Source organism: Carassius gibelio, chromosome B8, assembly GCF_023724105.1.
Source record: "Carassius gibelio isolate Cgi1373 ecotype wild population from Czech Republic chromosome B8, carGib1.2-hapl.c, whole genome shotgun sequence".
NCBI classification, from domain to species: domain Eukaryota; kingdom Metazoa; phylum Chordata; class Actinopteri; order Cypriniformes; family Cyprinidae; genus Carassius; species Carassius gibelio.
In genome coordinates this window covers 14,139,958-14,160,812 of record NC_068403.1, presented here as the reverse complement: position 1 = coordinate 14,160,812, position 20,855 = coordinate 14,139,958, and the positions used below count along the sequence as shown (strand labels likewise).

The 20,855-nt window shown below is 35.3% G+C and overlaps 3 protein-coding genes across 3 annotated transcripts; all 3 read right to left on the bottom strand.

Moving 5' to 3' along the window:
• Positions 1-69: 69 nt before the first annotated feature.
• Positions 70-9,392, bottom strand: slc26a6 (solute carrier family 26 member 6). Its single transcript, XM_052563581.1, has 19 exons — positions 8,954-9,392; positions 8,329-8,468; positions 8,104-8,214; positions 7,538-7,713; positions 7,297-7,461; positions 6,928-7,080; positions 6,633-6,715; positions 6,336-6,483; positions 5,175-5,288; positions 4,948-5,025; positions 4,422-4,517; positions 4,185-4,291; positions 3,773-3,842; positions 3,217-3,309; positions 2,859-2,996; positions 2,546-2,761; positions 2,407-2,461; positions 2,028-2,146; positions 70-1,873 (listed from the first exon to the last, which is right to left on the bottom strand). Exons 1-19 carry the CDS (start codon positions 9,100-9,102, stop codon positions 1,850-1,852), a joined length of 2,235 nt encoding a protein of 744 aa, XP_052419541.1. The 5' UTR covers positions 9,103-9,392; the 3' UTR covers positions 70-1,849.
• A 178-nt stretch (positions 9,393-9,570) lies between these two features.
• Positions 9,571-16,751, bottom strand: LOC127963593 (solute carrier family 26 member 6). Its single transcript, XM_052563584.1, has 18 exons — positions 16,059-16,751; positions 15,810-15,949; positions 15,338-15,448; positions 14,505-14,653; positions 14,268-14,432; positions 14,047-14,193; positions 13,823-13,905; positions 13,586-13,733; positions 13,033-13,146; positions 12,647-12,724; positions 12,463-12,558; positions 12,253-12,359; positions 12,073-12,142; positions 11,545-11,634; positions 11,333-11,473; positions 11,079-11,133; positions 10,791-10,900; positions 9,571-10,693 (listed from the first exon to the last, which is right to left on the bottom strand). Exons 1-18 carry the CDS (start codon positions 16,199-16,201, stop codon positions 10,664-10,666), a joined length of 1,977 nt encoding a protein of 658 aa, XP_052419544.1. The 5' UTR covers positions 16,202-16,751; the 3' UTR covers positions 9,571-10,663.
• Positions 16,752-17,347: 596 nt separating this feature from the next.
• LOC127962908 (uncharacterized) lies at positions 17,348-19,757 on the bottom strand. The gene is made up of 3 exons (XM_052562507.1): positions 19,666-19,757; positions 19,483-19,546; positions 17,348-18,759 (listed from the first exon to the last, which is right to left on the bottom strand). Exons 1-3 carry the CDS (start codon positions 19,753-19,755, stop codon positions 18,311-18,313), a joined length of 603 nt encoding a protein of 200 aa, XP_052418467.1. The 5' UTR covers positions 19,756-19,757; the 3' UTR covers positions 17,348-18,310.
• Positions 19,758-20,855: the final 1,098 nt, after the last annotated feature.

Here is a 20,855-nt window from a genome sequence, read left to right as displayed (position 1 = left end):
TTGAATATGTTCACAGATAACCGGTAATCTAGCATGGTAGATAATTTCCAAACAATTCCACCACAAGAATAAGAAAATTAAAGTTTATTTAAGTTAGAATGATTCTAAATACACAAGCATATAAAGTTAACAAACAGCATACATAGCATAGTAAAATACATAAACTGATTTTTATTTTTTAATGATAATTACACTACCATTCAAAAGTTTGGGGTCCTAATTTTTTTTTATGTTTTTGAAAGAAGTCTCTTATGTTTGCCAATGCATTTTTTGATGACAAATTTTTAAATAACTGTTGCTATTTCCCCCCCAAATTAATTCCAATTAATTTATTCTTGTGATGCAAAACTGAATTCTCATCAACCATTACTCCAGCCTTCAATGTCCCATAATCCTACAGAAATAATAATATGCTGATTTGATGGTATATATATATATATATATATATATATATATATATATATATATATATATATATATATATATATATATATATATTGCAAAAGTGGTGCAGCTTAATATTTTGTAGAAACCATGATTCGCATTTTTAAGAGTCTATAAAGGATAGAAATTTCAAAACAATAGCTTTTATTTCACAAAAATATTTTGTAACATTTTAAACATCTTTCCTGACACTTTTGATCAATTAAAGGGGGGGGGATACAATGGTGTTTCATGTATTCAGAGTTGTTCACAGTGTTAAAGAGAGGGATTCTCAAGCTAAACATGGCCAAAGTTAAAAAAAAATAATTTGGAAGAATGACTGAGAATTTCTGTGCCGAAAATCTTACTTTAGGGTTGGTACAAGTTTGGGCTGTTTTTTTTTTTTATCGTGGATCTAATGACGTAGATGAGAGCGGAACTCCTTATATGAACATTTCTCCAGGAAAAGCACTGCATTTGTTCGAGAATGCCTCCAAATAACTGCGTTTTTGGATGTGAGGGAAAGTTTACCGTTTTCAACTTCCCCAAGAACCCAGCGTTACATGAACAGTGGATGCAGTTTGTTTTTCCGGGGAAGCAATGGAGTGTAGCAAGTGCATTTGTGTGTTCTGGTCATTTGAGTGACGAATGTTTTATAAACAAGGTCCAAGTCGACGCTGGATTTGCACATCGTTTGCTATTAAAACATGGAGCCGTCCCTTGTGATAAAAGACCCCATTCATGTAAGTACTTGCATCAGATTTCTGTATTTTGTTGGAAATCAGCACATAAGTGAAGATATGTTAATGGAAAGAACACGAAACATCAGTATTAAAGCTCCGCTCACCGCACGCCTCCAGGAGCTCGGCTTTTTCCAGAAAGAATCGGAAAGCTGTATTTTTCTTATAAATAGCCTATGATAAAACTAAAGACTTTTTGGATATATGAAGGATGCAGTACTACTCTATAGGTACTCAAGATTAAATTGAGATTAGGTGAAATGTTATGTACCCTTTAAAAAATAAATACTGATCCCAAACTTTTGAACAGTATTGTATATTGGTAAAATGGGAACTTTGCAAGAGTCTGATTATACAGTGAAAACTGAGTTTATATTCATTATGTACCTGGAACTCTACAGTGTCACAACCTGGAATAACATATTTCTTAGATGTTTCACAACTAAGTGAATTTCTTTTTTTTTTCTTTTTTTTTTTTTACAGTTGACTTGTCTTACACAATAACATTATATGGCAGATCCATTTTCAGATATTTCACATTCAAAAGAGTCTCATTATTCAAACAAACAAACAAAAAAATAAAAATTATTCATCAAAACACCTCCTTAACTTATTCTTCCCCATGATGAAATACACAATAAATAACAATCAAGCTCTGTGTTCCGTATCATGTTTGGTGTTTGGATTTACAAATGTGTTCCCTGCATAACCTGTAAAAGTAGAAGGCAATAAATGAGGTTTATTCAGTCACATTTGTTTCGACATACTGTCTTGGCCACCAACACTCAACACATTTCTAAACAAGATTAGGAAATCTCTGACATGCGTTTATGTATGTGTATATGATATAAGAATGTACTGTACCTCCTCGCTGTTTCCTTGTTGACAGTAAAGAACGGCATCATGTACAGATGAGAAGAGAATCGATTTAGTTACTTTCTCGTTGAAGAAATCGCCTTTCTCCATACTCTCTACAACACCTCCTGAAAGAGAGATTACAAATAATGATGACACACAGGTCCGTCTTGACTGCAAGTTCAAATGGAATTCCAAAGTCATCTTTCTAGACAACAAAAAGAAAAAGTTTCTTTAGATCATTAAAATGTTTTTTACATGAAGAGATTAAGGTTATTTTAAGAACTGTTCATAGAGAGATTCTTTAGGACTCCCAGAATGGTCCTTCTGTACTAGAATCACTGCAAAAACACCCTGGTGAAACTACATGTTTGTATTGGTCACTTACTCTGGCAGCCACAGAAGTACACCTGTACACCAGCCTCTCCATAATCCTTATAGATCTGGATTAAACAAAGGGTTTTAACAAGGGTTAAAATGTTACATATTTAATAAGTCACTAATGTACGGTACGCATTGTGTCTCACATTGCGTAAAGTCTTCACGCCAACTGTATCCAGGAAGTTGACAGGGCTCAGGTCAAGAATGATTGCCCTTGGCAGCGTGGTGTCAGTGTCATGGTCAGGCCCCGCTTCCACAGCAGCCACATCCTTTGGTTCTTTGACTGACAATTTATGCACATCTCCATTTGCCTCTGCTTCTTCCCCACTTTCATCTGTGTCTGAAAATGGTGGTTCCTCCCCCTGGTCAAAAGCAGAGACCGCTGACTCAGTCAGAAAACACAAACACTTATTTTCTCACTTCTTTCCGTGCATACGCACAGTGTCTTCAAAAGCAAACCTTAGCAGCTTTAACAGCTTCTTTAGCTCTTTTCTTGGCCTCTTTCTTAGCTTTCTTTGCAGCTTTCTTTTCTTTTCTGAGTCTCTTCGCTTCCAGTTTTTTCTTGTGTGAGAGAAGTTTAGCCACGTCTACCCCAGTCTGCACACAAACATTTATTTTTACTGCGTGAATGTCCTGACCTGTGCACGTGCTGTATGTAGCTTGTTTGGGCTAATCACACAGTGAATGTTTATGTTCGAGCTATGTTTGGGATAATTGCCTGTTGCGAGTAGTGTCTTGTAATTGCTCTTTATGTGATTGTGTCTGTGAATGAATATGCTTGAGAGTATATGGGTGTATGGTGTTTGTGTGTGTCTACCTTCTCATAGAGTGCATCAATATACATTTCAGCATTGGCAAAGTACAATGTTGCAGATGAATGGAAAATCATTATACCAGGAATCTCCTTCACCTGTAAGTGTGTAAAAAATACAGAGAAATTATACTCAAAATAACAGAAAGTAGTAATAATAATTTGTGTGATAAAATCAAGAATTACTAAATACTTTTTCAAAATAATTGCACAAATATTGTAAAGCAATATTTGCAATTACAGTTTTCTCAATACTCAGTTATTTACAAATGCAAGAACAGATTAATCAAATTAAATGTAATGTGTTTTGACTGATGCCCTAGAAGACAAATCCTGAAAATAGGAACCAAATTTCAATTTATCAAATTTGTTTATTAACTGACTGTTCATCATTTAAGTCATTTTTATACATCTTGAACACAAGTCATTAATAAAACATTTTGTCAAAGGTGAAAGACTGTGTTGTGGCCAATTACATTTTTCAAAAAACAAAAACAAAAAAAAACCTAGTTTCAGTACACTGTAATTCACAAAAAATCACTATAATGGTGGTCACGGTCACCTGATTGTAGTCCTCTATTGGTTTGTAGATGTCAGTGCCAGGAACCTGGCCAAGAATAGAGTATTTTGGTCTGTTGTAAAGAGAAAAAAACATGTAGAGAAGAAGAAAGGAGTCAACACACAGAGGGACAGATGGTGAATTCTTATGCAAACTGTTTAGGATGCTGTCAAGAACAGGAATTTTAGCTACTAAGCCAGTTGTACATATGGCCAGTCTAAGAGAGCTCACATCTGATATTCATCAGCAGTGTAAAGTAAAACAGGAGACTGCATGCAGAACCAGTTTTCCGTTCTCATTTAAGTATATAAACAGTTACATGTATGTGAATATCATTTAGGGCTCAAGACTATGTCACAGTTTAATGTGAATTCGTGGATTATTTCGCTTTGTGTATGTGGTTTCTGTCACTCACAGTTGAGTTCTGAAGACGACAGTGAGGATGGAGAAGGCAATAGATGCAGCAAGTCCCATATCAGGATTAAACAACACTGTCAAGATCAAAGTCATCACCCACACCACCTAAACACACAAACAACAGAGTAAATAACAGCTAAACTGTGTATTCAGATCTTTCATATTTTGTCTATTTTTAAAGTGTTGCATAAGCTTTGCTTTCTCATGAAACCCCCTCCTTCTCGATCTCTCTCACCATATCCACTTTATTGGTCCTCCAGAGAGAGCTGATGTCTCCAAACTGCTTCATCATGCCTTGCAGGTTTACATAGATTATAGCAGCCAGCACAGCCTAAATAAACCAGCATAGACATGTACATTATGTCTATATCCTTATAAATGGACATATGATCATATTCTTGAATTGAAGGAATAGTTTACCAAATATGAAATTTTTTTAATATTTTACTCTCCTTCATATGATTCCAAACCTGTACGAGTTTCTTTCTTATGTTGAATATAAAATAATATATTATGAAGAATGCTGGTGATCAAACAGTTGATGGTCCCCATTGACTTCAAAAGTATTTTTTCCCTACTATGGAAGTCAGTGGGGACCAACAACTGTTTGGTTTATCAACATTTTTCAAAATCTCTTCTTTTGTGTTTGGAACGACATGAGGGTGAGAAAATGAACATTTTTGGGTGAACTAATCCTTGAAGCACAGATAAGTTTGAATATTAATGCCAGGCCCACACAAGGGCTGATTCTATGTACTGACCTTTGGCAGCTCCTCAAATAGTTCGCCAATCTTTAACAAGATCACCAGAATTACCAGAGAAGAAATCGCTCCAGCCACCTGAGAGAATGACAGAGACAGGTTTCAAGTTGAACTTTCACCCAAAAAACAGTCATCTAACAGTCAACAGTCATCCATCTCTCCAGAACTAGCAAGTCAAAGATATATGTAGTTATGTATGTCAGATTGCAGATTGCTGAAGCTCTCACCTGTGACTTTCCCCCTGTGCTGACCTGCACCATGCTGCGAGACATAGAGCAGCTGATAGCAAAACAATTGAATAAGCCTCCAATGGAGTTAGACAGACCCAATGCTATGAGTTCCTGAATCAGAGAACAGATAATAGGAGAAAAACACAAGATGTTCAAACAAAAAGGTTTTTCAAAGTTTTTGGCATTTTAACGTTTTTGATATAGATCAATGACTTCCAGCACAAAACAAAAAAACCACAGTAAAAGACGTCAAATGTGCCTGGATCGAAACATTATGGCCTTAAATGTATAAATTAAAAGAAAATATTGTAAACCTTTAACCATATATTTTAAGTGCAGATTTACTATGCAGTTTGTTTTATGTTGACACTAAATTTGACATTAAAAGTGAAAAATATATTATATATGTCGCATGCTCCTTTAGAAATTATTCTAACATGGTACATTTGTGCTGCTTAATTTTTGTTTATAAACTATAATTTTTTTTTTGGATTCTTTGATTAATTTAAAGAACGCCATTCATTTGAAATTATTTTTGTAACAGTGTAACAATAGCCCCTTTCATGTATACAGTCTTCACAGGTGAATTACCGCTAAATTACCGTTAAGAGACCATGAGTGAACAGGACCTTTTAAAAAGAAAAAATAGGAAGTTGTAACTTGTCCAGTGAATTACCAGTATTTCTGTAAGAATGCAGAACAAGATTAACCGTACGAGCACGTATAAGTTTAGGACATGCTGCCATAAAAGATTTACTCTGGGCCAATCCTAACATTCTGATGCAGATGACACATTTACTCCATGCTGTTTTTTGGAAGTGAAAGAATAGTCTAAATATGTCTAATACAAAAATGAAAACATCAACAAAAACATAGACCAATATACCTCTCTGTATTTAAAACACAACACCAGAGGGCAAAGCCATTTAGAGGTAATTTCTAGTTAATGATGTTACAGGACTTACTGGTATTTTGAAACTGTGCTTTACCGGTAAAAAGACGAAACACTGTTGCATGTTTACTGGTATTACTGTGTGGAAGGGGCTAGAAGTGTCACTGTTGATCAGTTTAATGTGTGAATATAAATTTGTGTGTATCTAAATATATATATACACATTTAATAAAAACAATCTTTTACAGACATTTAAATTCTATTACCTGGTTACTGTCGACTTTGTAGGCATATTTGAGGGCAAAAATTCTACCCAGTGAGATAGCAATTCCATATCCAACAACAGCCAGTGCAAAAGCATCTCCGACCATTGAACCCAACAGAGAGACCGTGGGCGCCACAGGAGCCTGCAGACTACAATGTGAAGAAGAGATGCAGATGAGTATTTGAGCTTGTAGATGATATACAATGATGCTGCGGTTTTATTTTATAGCCGTTACCATACTATACACATACTATGTTGAACAGTTGAATTTGTGTTGCATAGTTGTGGTTGGACTCACCCTGATGGGATTTCTCCAACCACTTCAACACCATATTTAGTCCTCAAATTCATCTGCCATGACACCACAGTAGCAATAACAATCTATACACAGAAACAAGATGACAGTTTTAGGAAGAAATATGCCATATTACATCACAAAGAGCAAGCAAAACTGATGACGTTTTTGATAAATTAAAAAATATACAATAACATTCTACTGTAAAAAAAAAAAGAGAATATAAATAAGTCTCTGTATGTCCACAGTTAGCTAAGTAAATTTGCATGTGTGTGTTTCACTGTATGTTGTAACTCACAGTGATCAGCTCAACAGGAATCGGAATAGGGATTTTGCGCGCCGCCAAGGCACTAAGTTCCTTTGCAGCAACCAGACCTATGATGGTTACAATGCTAACTACCAGAGTACCAATATTAGTCTGTCCGAGCAATGCACAAACCTCTATTACTGTCTGGAGAGAGAAAGAAAAATACATATAGAGAGAAATCAGTATTAAAACATATGGAGCTCGCTAAGTGCAAATCATAACCCCGGCCGCTAGGGGGCACTAAACACAATTTACACATAGATGTGTTTATTTGTCTTTGTCTGTGGGCTTTTGCATATCAGTTATGGATAGTCCTTAATTACAGTAAGTGTTCGGGACTGTGTGTGTGTTTATACTCACATATATAAGAGACAAAGGTCCACTATACCGCTGTGGATTGATGCCAAAGGAATATTTGAGCTGGGAGACGATAACGTGAATGGCGGCCGCTGTTGTATAAGCTCTCACCAATGGCTCTGATAGATAAGTTACCACAAAACCAAACCTAACCAAGCCGAGGAGCAACTGCACACAGATACCAAACACTTAGTCACACACACAACTGCAAAAGCACATAGCCTACACTTACAAACGAGACTACCTGGAAAATGCCAGATAAGAAAGTCACAGTGGCCGCGATCTTGACCCTCTCTGCATCACGGCTGGCAATGTCCAAGATGGTGCTGTTGGTATCATTGCCTGGTATCACAAAGTCTGAGTCTGGAGCCAAGCGCTCAGTCACGCTGCCAATCATAACGCTCATAACTGCATATGTACCTGTAGACAGAGATTAGAAAATATGACTAATTGGTTTGAAGCACTGAAATGGCATTAAACTTGTACCATAAGTGACATATTTGATTCAAATGGAAAGCCCACCAAAAAATTTAAGTCCTGTCATAATTTACTCAACTGCATGTCATTCTATAAGCATTTTTAAAAATATATAAATTGCTCAAGAGTCATGAGAGACTATTTTTATGGTGCTTTTTGGAGCATGAACTGCTGTTGTATAGAAAAGATTGATGTAAATATATTTTTTGTGTTCCAAGGAAACGGCATACAGATTTAAAATGAAATGAGGGTGTGTAAATTAGGACAGAATTGACATTTTTTCAGTGAACTGTCCCGAACTACGTCTTATAAAAGGGAGGTGTGTGTACTTACCCACAGAAATGTGTTTAGATGTTCCAAATATGAAGTAGATGAGAATGGGGTAGAAGGAGGAATACAGACCAAAAACAGGAGGGACTGCTGCTAGCAGAGCATATGCCATACCTAGAGACACAAAACACACTGCATGTTACATGTGTGTGTTTGTTTGTGTTTATGTTTAGTCTTAGGTAATAAATGTGCTTTGGTAATACAGGTGTGCATGTGCTTGTGTTGGACCTTGCGGCAGGTGCATGATTCCCACACTGATTCCTGATATTAGATCTCCAATAGCGTTTTCTCGAAAAGGGTATCGTGGCAGCCAAGCCAGGATAGGAACAAATGATAGGAAACAGCTCTTAAACCTTGGGCCTGTACACCTGATGAACAAAGAAAAAGAGAAAATTATGAGACACAGAGAAGAAGAAGATAACTGCCTTAATAATTAATTCTACATTTTTTAAGGCCTGAGACTTCTCTGAGATGTTGTTGCATCGTTAAAGCACAAAATGCTATTTGGATCTTTCTCAATTCAGCTGGACAAGTGATTTGATTTTTAGATTTGACACAAAAATGTGGAGTTCGTGTTTTTAAGTTGAAGGTCATAGGAGTATGTTTTACAAGAAAATTCTGTTTGTTTTTCTACTATAACTCCACATTTAATTTAGAGTTATTTGCCATTTCTATGTAATTATTAGTAAAAATTTACTAGCCAGAAACAAATGAGTAATTTCTTTTTTTTTTTTTTTTAACTATAGCATCAATACTGCTACAATTCAAAAAAAAAAAGAAGGCAAACAAAATACAGATTTTATTTTTCAAACAACTATTCTCTTAAAAACATACAATAATAAAGGCCACAAACCTGACAGCATCTCTGAGTTTTTCTTTTGCTGAAATTTTAAAATCCGATTTCTCAGCAACTTGGTCAACACCGAGCTCATCCAGAACATCTCTCTGAATGTGATATGGCACCCTTTTCCTGAGATCTTTGTCTTTCATCTTTTCTTCCATTTTGAATCCTCTCTATCTTAAATGTGATCCTGAAAATGTTTCTTCTCAAATTCACTGTCCAGATCACACCCAGGGCATAGATCCCGAAACGTATGTCCTCACAGCGACAATTCAATCTTTAATGTCCATGCAAACGGACCCAGAACAATTCTGAATGATGTTCTCCAGTCTCCAGATTTGTAATGAGAGCTCCACAGGTCTGCTGCTCGTGTAGTGAAGCTCTGGACAGCAATGGATTGATGAATGTCCCTGGCCCTGCTCTTCTACCACAGTTTGTGTTAATGTGTATCCTGCCCTTTCTGATACCCGTCTGATCCATTCACACACTCACTGATAGAATTCTAATGTGTCCGTATGGGGAGCAAAGTCCCAAAAAGAGAGAGAGAGATAGAGATAGAGAGACAGAGAGAGAGAGAGGGAGAGGAGGGGTAGGGGTTCTACAGAGTCAATGTTGGAAACGTTCACACTAGATCCCTACACCACCTTATCTCGGCCTGATTAGATAGAAAACATGTTCATTCTGCAAAACCATGTGCTGTTGATCTTTGAAATCACATCTCTGCTATAAGAGGCGTTTGTTTTGATCCAGTAAAGGAGAGACATCTTCATCTGAGAATACGGAGACTTGTGTATGAAAATGCAATTATGGTTTTTTATTTTTATTTTTTAGCATAGTAAATAATACTGACAGAACATTCCTTTGGTAAAATATGGGATGTCCTCAATTGGAAAACAATTTTATTTAACCAAAAATACCCAGAATGCTTCTGTTTCTGTAGAGTTAGGGTTAGTCTGTCATTATGTTTAGCTTTATAAAATAGAAGCTTATAGTAAATATGTCTTCAGTAAACGTGCAAGAGAAATGAGCTTATTAAATATTAATGTGGCCTCTCCCCAACACCTGCCCAGAGAACAAAGTCTCTCCTAATAACATTTATGGTTCAGTTCACTGGGGATGCAAGAACAGTTCAGCTCGTTTGGACTTCATGTATACTTACCAAATTGTACTGTGTTGGTGCAGATATTATTGTGATTCTGTTAAATTCTCTAAAAAGTGTTAACAATTATTTTCCATACATGTTTCTATGTTGTTATTTGTACATATTTTATTTTACAATATCACCAAACTAAATTGGTCTGTAACATGAATTATATGTTAAGAATGTAGGAGATTTCATATGCACAGGCCTGCATTACAATGTTTTGAAGATACTTTATATTTGAGCATTTTTTTTTACTATTTCAAACATCCATCTAATCTAAACTTAGAATAATGCAAAGCAGAATAATTCAACAACCAAGTAAATAAAAAAGAAAAATACAGAGGTAAAAGCTGAAACAAGTCATTGGCATAAGAAAATTCTGACTACAGTTTTTAATTTAACATTCAATAGCCGACAAACAAGCATCTGTTGCCACACATCACCTTAAATCTTCTTGAATTCCTTTTCCAATCTTTCTAGAAGTGTCCCTTCTAAAGCTCAGTAGTTAGGGATTCTTTGAGTTTAGCAGGTTCATGTATTTGCTGAGTTCATCGTTCAGGAAGGGAGGTCATTAAAGGTCATAGCTCTGTAACATCTGTGTCTGTGTTCTGTAAATAGATGCACAATTGAATCAGAACAGAAAAGGCTATTGAATTGCAGTGAACTCAACACCACACAAACACAAAGCAAAAATAGCACACACACCTGTAGCCCCTGGTAGTGCAGGACTGCATGATGAACTGAAGGAAAAAATGAAGAAAGAGACAGAAAATCTGGAACAAAACCATGATTCTTCATCTGAGACAGTAGACCATCTACAGACAAAGACACAGAAAAATAGAGTAAATAAATGACTGCATTAAATGTATTAAATACCAGTTCTTGAGGATAAAAAATATCTTTAAATGTCACATTACATATTATTATAAAGCCAAATGCCCCAGATCATGACACTATATTTGAGACTGCGGCTGTACGTGTGAGATGCGTAACCTGGACATGAAGCACAGAAAAACAAGGTCTGCGTGTTCTTAAAATCCTGAAGCACCTGTGACACAGAGAGAGTGGTAAGACATGCAAGTTTGATTTTAAACATGAACATGGTGACACGCAGAATTTAAACTAAGATTTATTGGTTAGGAGTTAATGAGAGCCAGAAACAGGTCATCTATTTCTGTCCGTCCTTGGTAAAATATCAACAGCTCTACGTGTGGGTACAAGTGTTATGTGTGTTCTGTGCCACTAACTGATTTGAATGAGCCTATGGCCACTGAGTCCATGAAGGTGACTCCACTGAGCTCCAAAACAACGCAATGCTGTGCACTCTGAGCCCTCTGCTGGTCTGGAGGTCTTACTTCAGGATTCTCATTAATGTCTTTGGTAATGGTCTGCATACACAAAAATAATAATTCAATTTAGTCAATGAATGGAAAGCAGGGAGCTGTAATATATGATGTACCTGTTTGAGTGATGTGAAGGTCTGGTCTGCATTGGCATAGTAAAGTGGATTAAAACAGGAAAACACAGTCACTCCAGGAATCTGGTGTGCCTGAACCAACAAATGTAGGGGTTTATATTTATATTTATATCATATATATATATATATATATATATATATATATATATATATGTGTGTGAGTGTGTGTGTGTGTGTGTGTGTACTAGAATGAACACTTCTATTATCTAAATAATATCAATAAATAATACAATTATCTATCATATATATAATTGTTATATATGATTCATTTTATATATTCATACATTGAGCTTCACCATCACAGGAATAAATTACATTTTAAAATATGTTACATTTTAAAAAACAGTTATTTTAAATGAGCATATTTCACTTTTTCACTGTATTTTTGATCAAATAAATATAGCCTTGGTGAACTTAAGAGACTTTGGTTAAGCTAGTGCTTAAGATGATTTACCATAATTCAAAACATAGCTTAGGCTGGTTTCTAGCTGCATTGTGTGTAAATATTACCTCTGAGTATTTCTCCAGATCCCTGTAACAGTCTGTGCCAGCAATACGTCCAAGAACAGCAAATCTGGGCCTGAGAAATGTAGAAAGAGGAAGAATGAGAGTTAGTATGAGAAAGAGGAAAGATGACAGAAAATAGAGAGAGATGCTGTAGATAACTATTAGACAATGCCGATAACTCACTTCTGTGTCCTGAAGACGATGGTAAACAGAGAGAAAACAATTGCAATGCCAAGCCCCAGGTCTAGATTAAACACCAAGGCACTGAACAGCGTCACTACCCACACTACCTGCAGTCTCAGTGGGAAACACACACAGGAAACACTCCTGGATGAGAGGCCTGTATGGAACTGGATGTTGGGTCAGCTGTGTAAGGATGAAACTGTCTCTTACCAGGTCCAAGCGGTCTGTATTCCAAAGTTTAGGCACATCTCTGACTTGTGCAAAAACCCCGTGCAGATTCACTAAAATAATGACAGCCAAAACTGTCTGAAACACACAAATGCACTTTATAAAACCACAGTATTATGCTATATCCATATAAAATATACTTTGTTATTGAAGATGGTATAGGGACCTTTGGTAACTGCTGAAAAAGGGGGCCAAACTTTAACAAAATCAAAAGAATTATCAGAGCAGACACCAGAGAAGAAACCTGGGAGAAAGAGAGAGGTCATGTTCATGGAGTTAAAACTGCAGTGCTTCCACACCGAAACACACGATTTTGAAAAATAACTTTCTTTTATGCATGTGGTTTGCAAATATTTTAGTTAAATGCCTTTGCTTCTTGTGGCCACTGCCTGATTAACAGTGTAATTATTTTCTGAGAAAACATTCAGTGTAATTCTGTCACATGTAAACAGGGATTTAACTGTTATGCATGTACCACATGTTGTGCATGTACTGTAAATGTAACTGTAACATGAGGTTGTTTTATTAACAAAAAATACCGGGTGTTCACACCTGAGTTTGTCCGCCTGTACTCTCCTGTACTGTGCTGCGAGACATGGATCCACTTACTGGAAAGCACTGGAACATCCCACCTATGGAGTTACACAGACCCATAGCCAACAGCTCCTACAGGAAAGAGAGCCCATTTATATAGTGCTGTCAAACGATTAATCTCATCCAAGATAGAAGTTTTTGTTTACATAATACATGTGTGTGTACTGTGTGCATCTACTATGTATATATAAATACAAACACATGCATTTAAATATTTAAGAAAAATATGCTGTTTATATATTTAACATATTTATATACAATATAAAATCTAAGAATATAAATATATAAATGTATACACAGGTTAATATTTTCTAAATATATAAAGTGTGTATTTATATATATATAAGTACACACAATACACACACATATTATGTAAACAAAAAAAAAAGACTTTTATTTTAGATGCGATTCGCATTTAATCATTTGACAGCACCAGATCAGATGAAGGGAATGCTGCAAAATGTGTATTTATTGAGAACATATGGTAAAAGTTCCATAAATGACTTGTTACCTGGTTGCTGTGAAAGGGGTAGCCATGTTTATGAGCAAACATCATGCCCAGTGAAGCTTGGAAACCATAGCCCACCACTGCCAACGCAAGAGCTGTCAATAACAGCTCCTGAGAGACAGAAAACGATGGAAGGGAGGGAGGTGAGAGACTTAGAGGTAAACAAAGAAAGAATTCGTTTTAGCACCTAAGTACTTCCTACTAATTGGTTTTTTAAAGAAAATCCAACACTCTGCTGACCCGGTTGGTATGGGTCCAACAATCTGTATTCCATACTGACCGGACAGATCAAACAGCACTGACGACACAGTGGCAAAGATAACCTACGAATATGAACAATTTATTACTGTTGCACAGAAATATCTTTAAAATACTGATACCATGCTTTATAAGTCAACTAATGCAACCGGCAAAGCTAAACATAGCTCAATAACAAATAAAAAAATACAAAACCCTTTGCGCACCAGTACCAACTCCCATGGAATGGGAAATCGAGAGCTCCACCGTGAATTCACCATCTTTCCACCAACAAGTATCACCAGGGAGACAAGGGACACTACTAGTGTCGCCAGTAGCACTCTCCTGATTCCAGTCACAATGTTTGAAAACATCTGGTGGACACAGACACGTACATTTAACATCTGAGATGAACACAAGAGAAAAAACACATAGTGCTCATTCTCACCCAGAACACAGCAAAGATGCCTCTGTGTCTGACTATGGAGATGCCCATCAGTAAAGGCAGCTGGTGAACAGTCACATGGACAGCAGCTGCTGTAGTGTATCCACTGACCAACGGCTGAGACAACCACCGACACACCCCTCCACAACGCAGCACGTACAGCACAATCTATAGGGAGAGAGATTTATACACAAACACACACAAACCAATACAGGATTAATACAGCTTCTGTGTGTTTACCTGTATCAGTCCACACAGAATGGTCAACTGAGCTGCAAAAGCAACTCTAGCACTTTCAGCCTCAATCTCATCACTCTCTGCTCCACTGCCGGCCGACACAACATCACCAGCCACCGCACCGACCATGATGGAAAGGACAGAAAAAGTACCTGTGGATCAGAAAGATAGATCTAAATGTCAAATCAAATAAAGACAAAGCCATTATCATAATGAATAACGTTTAATATGTTTTAAGTTTTTTTATTTTATATTTATTTTTATTTTTTTGGATTATATTTTTTATTGTATATTTTATTTTATTATATATTTCATACTTAATTTTATTTTAATGATTTTCTTTCATTTATTGTTATTTTATATATTTTGTAATTATATATTTATAATATTTATATTTTTTACTTTATTTTAGATTTATTTTGCATAATTGTAGATTTTATTTTATAATTTATTATAAAAAAAAATTATTATACAATTATATAATATACCCAATTTTACATTAATTGTATTTTATTATATATTTTATACTTTATTTTATTTTAAATTTACTGTATAATTGTGTATACTATTTATTTTATACTTCATTTTGTTTTATATTTTATTTTATATATATATATATATATATATATATATATATATATATATAGTAGACTCACTTATTCCATTATTTTATTTAATCTTTTTTAATTATATTTAATTACTTTTTATTTATTGTTATTATATATTTTATTTTCACTCAACAGTTCATCGGAATTCATTTTTTTATTATTTACAAAGACTCAAAGACAAAGATTTTTCTTACAAAGTGGCATTGTGTATGTTGTGTGTGTACCTACCCACAGAGATGTGTCTGGATGTTCCAAACATGAAGTAGATGAGAACAGGGTAGAAAGATGAATACAGACCAAACACTGGAGGAACTGCAACCAACAAAGCATTAGCCATCCCTATGGGAAGCAAAACGTCAAAAATGGAGTAATTTGTGTGCAGAAGATTGTAAGCAGTTCTGTACAATAGAATTAGTCATTACATCCACTTTATCAGTCTGGTTTGAATCACAGTGCATTGTGAAGAAAATTATCAGCTGCCAGCTGATAATACAGATCTGTAGGTGTCTAAGATGATGAAAATCATAATCAACCTCTCACATCACAGACACTTCAAGTGTCTACACTCTCAGAGAACCCTAAAAAATCTATTTCGATCGATGTCGACACCTGTATCAACATAAATTCTTTATATTTTAGAATACAGTTGTCATTTAACAGTCTGTAGCTCAAATAACACAGAAGAGTGTGTGTCTTAAACCTTGTGGGAGATGCATGATCCCCACACTGATTCCTGATATCAAATCTCCAATAGCATTTTTCCTGAGGGAGTACTGTGGCAGCCATGACAAGAGAGGTGCAATAGACAGGAAGCAGCTCTTCAGCCTTGCACCTGAACACCTGTAGCACAACAACAGAGAAATACGGGGGGGTCGGCATGTATATTTAGCATTGACAGTGTTCATTTTACGATCACAATTATGCTTCTTAAATAAGCTCCCACACTCACCAGCACTCCTCCTTCAGCTTTGCCCAAATTGTTCGATGCACCTTCCACCTGCGCTGTCCCAGGATATCTAGCTGTTCTTCATTCAAACCATAAACAGGATTGGGATTGAAATTCTCCCTCTCTGAACATCTTTGATTGTCCATCTGTAAAACGGGCGAAAAAGTGGCTTAAACAGGAACAAGTGTATGAAATGATTATGCTTCCCAAATGTGAGGTTGTTGTAACTTGGCTTTGAACTCGGAGCATTCTTTATATTATCGTTTCACAGTAGTTAAACCAATTAAACTGGACATTTGTAATTGGATAGAGACAGAGTCGTTATTCATACTTCCTCTGACAGGCTAGTAAAGGGTTATTTATTGTCTCTGATTTCACCAAAAACATTTATCGTTGGATCAGTGAAGGAAGTCTTTCATTGTCTTCGCTCTGACCAAAGGTTAGAAGACTTTAATCTACCACTCCTGAGAACAGAGATCAGATTGGGCAACATCACATGAGAGACGGCTTGTACTGAACAGACCTGTGTCTATTTTTACTGCAGCACTTTAATAATGATCACCAGATAATGTTTATGCAATTATGCGACTTTCTTACAGGAGGCAAGGCTGTTTTATCCAATGAGAAGATGCGCTGCTTTACAACAATTAATACTAGAAACTGACCTTTGACCCCCATATAGAACAAGCTGAAGTTATAGAAGACAAACATCAGTCTATATGAAATGTTTTATTTTATATGTTTATCTGTACATGAATAGAACTCAACACAAGCAGATGGCAAAACACCACAATGTGTTTTCCAGCATTTTTGAAGCTAATTTAAATATAAAGGGCATAAATTAACTAACACACAGTAGTACACAGGTTAAAAATTATATCAATTACAGCATTTGGTAGGAATGCACTAAATAAAGCATGTAAAACATCTGATAAAACCTAGGGCTGGGTAAAAAAAAATAGATTTTTCGATTAATCGTTTTTTAAAATGTGGTCGATTCAAAATCGATTCTCAAAGGCCACAAATATATATTTTTTTTTAATGATTATTTTATCTTAAAAATGAAATAACTTGATCCTGTTTGGAATGTGACTGTTCTTTTTTCAGCATTCGTTTTTCATCTTGCATCAAAATTCTGTTGTATTTATTTACCATAATTGTATGCATTTGAAAATTAGAGATGGGTTCTGTTTTATTGTACCTTAAATAAGATTTTAATATACAGGTTTGTGGCTCTTAATTTTTTAAAATAAATATAGTATTTGTATTATATCTACATTAATTGAGTTAAATCGAGAATCGAGTATAGAAAACCAAATCGAGAATCATAATCGAAATCAAATCGATCTGGAACATCTGAATTGATACCTATACCTAATCAAACCTAAAGGATTCAGTTTCTTAAGTATTAAAAGACATCAGCAGCCAAAACTGATAACACATCAATGCTCATCTGTGTCTTTTAGCACTCTCTGATAGGAGCACACGTGAGGACAGGTGACTGCACAGGTGCGTGTGCAGTAAAACTGGAAATAAGCTTATCATCAATTAGTTATCTTACCTTGTGTAGAGATTTCACCAAAAACTGTTCTGCGAGTCCAGAGGAAACCACTTTATTATCCCTGTGCACGACGTAAATAGCTCAACAAAACCACAGGGCGCCAGTGGGACGTTTCTCAGCTGAATTTCTCTCCTTAAATATTTTCATTGCTTTCTGTTGTTTAAAGGTCAGATTTATAATGTTACATCATATATAATTCATCACAAATGCGGTCTCCATCCTACATAATAAACACCAGGGTTATTCTCTCCAACTCTGTTCCACTGGTTTATATAAGTGTTTAATATCAGAAGGCAAAAAAGGTTGCACAGTATCACACCCACACACACTCTAAATATACATTTAACAACCTTAAAAAAGTAACAAAAACAACAAACACAAGTTGGGCAACTTCCATTACTTCATTGGTCAGTATAAATAGAAAGTTTTTTGTAACAATGTAAAAACAAATATAACTTACATTTAACATTGTTACAAAAAACTTATAGATCTAGATTATCTATCTATCCATCTATCTATCTATTTATGTATCTATCTATCTGTCTATCTATCTATCTATCTATAATAAAAAATAAAATTAATTATATACTTGAAACACTGATGTGAAGTCATAGACAATCATGTGTTTCTGTACATGTTTTTCCACATGATGAATTTCTGCCCTAGATGTGAACTCTCAACACCATGTTTTTCTCTAGTAATGAAACTGCTTCAGCAGCACAGTGAGATCTCTGAGGCGCTCCGCTCTGCTCCGTGCAGACTGGTGAACCGGCAGCTCAAAAAATGAAAATGTGAAGCTACGAGAAAAGCTAAGATTTGTGACTTGCCTCAGAGGGGGCAAACGGGGAGGTCTCGAGGGGTGCCTTGGTGGGAGCAGCTTGCGTTTTACCCGGGCACTCTGACTATTCTCAGGTTCGGTGTTTGTGATTTGAGGAGGGGGTGGTGGAGGCTTAGGATCTGGTGCTGTGATTGGCTTCGAGTGGGCAAGAGGCAGGGGTGAAACTGGAGGAGGAAAACTGGTAAAGGATGACTCGGAGTGGGAGGAGCCTTCCCAGGGTGTCATGCTGTCAGGGGCCACAGATGAGACGGGAGGATGGCTGCGTTTCCTCGGTTCGACCCGAGGAGTGGCTAGAGAGGGCCTCGCTACAAACAGAAGAGATGAAAATATAAGAATCTGAATTGTTTTGAGACCTGAAAAAAAAAAATCTCATTAAAATTCAAGTTTTTTTATGTAATTTAGACTACATATCTAAACTGTGTCTATTTTAATGCAGCTTTATATTTTATTACCGTGATTTTATTTCCGTAACTGAAACTTCACATCTCATAATTGCAACTATTTCTTATCATTGTGATCTAATATCTCTAATATAATATCTAATAACTATTTCTTTATTTTGTATTTGTGATGTTCTGTCTCATAATTGCAGCTATTAGAAAAAAGATACAATATAGTGATTTTTATACCTCATATTTGCAAACATTTCTCACAATTGCAACTTTCATAAACACAATCAGTTCCTGTTTGATCTTTAATCTTAACTTAATCTTACACACATGTTCAGTTTCCATTGTCATCTCGCCTAACAAGTCACATTACAAAGATGAATGTTTGGACAATAGCAGTTAATTAATTTAGCACCTCTTAAATTTCTATTGTCTATTGATGAGCTCAGGTCACATTGTGTAGACAGGAGGAACAAAGAGCAATGTAAACACACAGTTTATATGTCACACATCACATTACTGCACATATAATGAGTCTGGTTTATGAAAACATCTGATTTCAAGTTAAATCAGCTAATATCTGACAACAACTTCTCATTTAACAATGCATTATTGATTCCATATAGACTATAATAGTACCTGCAGATTTATTTCTTGATGAACCAATCAGAGGGAGCCTATCCTTTGATATCACTGCATTGTCCTGTAGTGAAACCACACACATACGTATGACTGTTTAAACAATATATTCTATTATTTCCTGCATATTCACTTGTATATTCAATCCATTTACTGTAATTAATTTTTGTGGAACAGCCATACCTTATTTTCAGCCTCTTTTTGTTTTTGAGGCATCTTAGGGTTCTTCTTTCCAGATTCATTCCCTTTAAGAGCTTCCCTGAATCGTGACATCTTTTTTCTCAAGATCAGGAAACACACGCTGTGATTCATTTATAACAAAAGACAACATTAGCCTCACAACACACAAATTCACACATATAACTATTGCAGGACAGTTTTTTTTTTATACTCACATTAATTTTTCATCCTCTTCTTTTTCACATTTTGTCTGCTATTTACGTTACATAAGATTTTTACAGTAACATATTCTCATTCATTTCACATTCTGCAAACCTTAATGGGCTTATCTGTCTTCGTTAATATCTGTCGCTCCTTCACATGCTCTTCCTTTCCTCTCTCGCTTTCATTCGTTGTGCTGTGGATTAAAAGGGGTTGGCCATCAAGCTACTATGATGATGAACAAAAGGAAACTGGAGAAGGGGGTGAAATATTTATACTTAGTTGCACAGCCAAAGCCCCCCAACACACTGTGTACCCTCTCTCTCTCTCGCTCTCTCACCCAGCCGCATACACCTGCTGGACTGTAGCCCAGGAAAACACTGATACATTATACGATCATGACTTTATCTCAAGTCATGAGCCTCTCACACACTTGCACGCATAAACAGCTGCATAAAAATTATATTTGGAACCTTTTAAAAGTTTGGAACACCTCCTCATTTTATACTATTAGTATTTTTTACATTATAGAATAGAAGTAAAGTCATTAAAATATGAACTAACACAAACTGAAATGTGCATCTTTTGCCAAACATAAAAAAAATTATCTAAAAATGACATAAAACATGATTTATTTTACTTATTTTATTCATTTTTATTTTAGTATTATTTACTATTATCATATTTATTAATATTTTGAATATTTTTTATTATATTAAATTATATTTTACTTTTAGTCGTTAAGTCCTTTTCATTCGTTTTTTAAAATATATATTTCTATTTAGTTTTACATTCATTTTAATTTAGTAATTACTGTAGTTTTAGATTAAATAATTTGTATAATAATTTTAATAATTTTCCAGTTAGCTGCCATTTTTTTTTATTTCATCAAATATATTACCATAAATTATATAAAAAAATGTTTAGTTTTAGTGAAAAATAACAACACTGTTCAAAAATGTTCAAACTTTTCATTGGTTCTTTAGATCTGT

Coding starts and splice junctions, on each gene's coding strand:
- LOC127963593 (XM_052563584.1), bottom strand. CDS start 16,201: ATGGACAATCAAAGATGTTCAGAGAGGGAGAATTTCAATCCCAATCCT. Junction 12,360..12,462: donor ATACAGACCGCTTGGACCTG/GTAAGAGACAGT, acceptor CTGAGACTGCAG/GTAGTGTGGGTAGTGACGCT. Junction 11,635..12,072: donor ATCTGGAGAAATACTCAGAG/GTAATATTTACA, acceptor TTGTTGGTTCAG/GCACACCAGATTCCTGGAGT.
- LOC127962908 (XM_052562507.1), bottom strand. CDS start 19,755: ATGTCACGATTCAGGGAAGCTCTTAAAGGGAATGAATCTGGAAAGAAG. Junction 19,547..19,665: donor AAAAAGAGGCTGAAAATAAG/GTATGGCTGTTC, acceptor GTTTCACTACAG/GACAATGCAGTGATATCAAA. Junction 18,760..19,482: donor ATCAAGAAATAAATCTGCAG/GTACTATTATAG, acceptor TTCTGTTTGTAG/CGAGGCCCTCTCTAGCCACT.
- slc26a6 (XM_052563581.1), bottom strand. CDS start 9,102: ATGGAAGAAAAGATGAAAGACAAAGATCTCAGGAAAAGGGTGCCATAT. Junction 4,518..4,947: donor TATTTGAGGAGCTGCCAAAG/GTCAGTACATAG, acceptor TGGTTTATTTAG/GCTGTGCTGGCTGCTATAAT. Junction 3,843..4,184: donor GTCGTCTTCAGAACTCAACT/GTGAGTGACAGA, acceptor TCTTTACAACAG/ACCAAAATACTCTATTCTTG.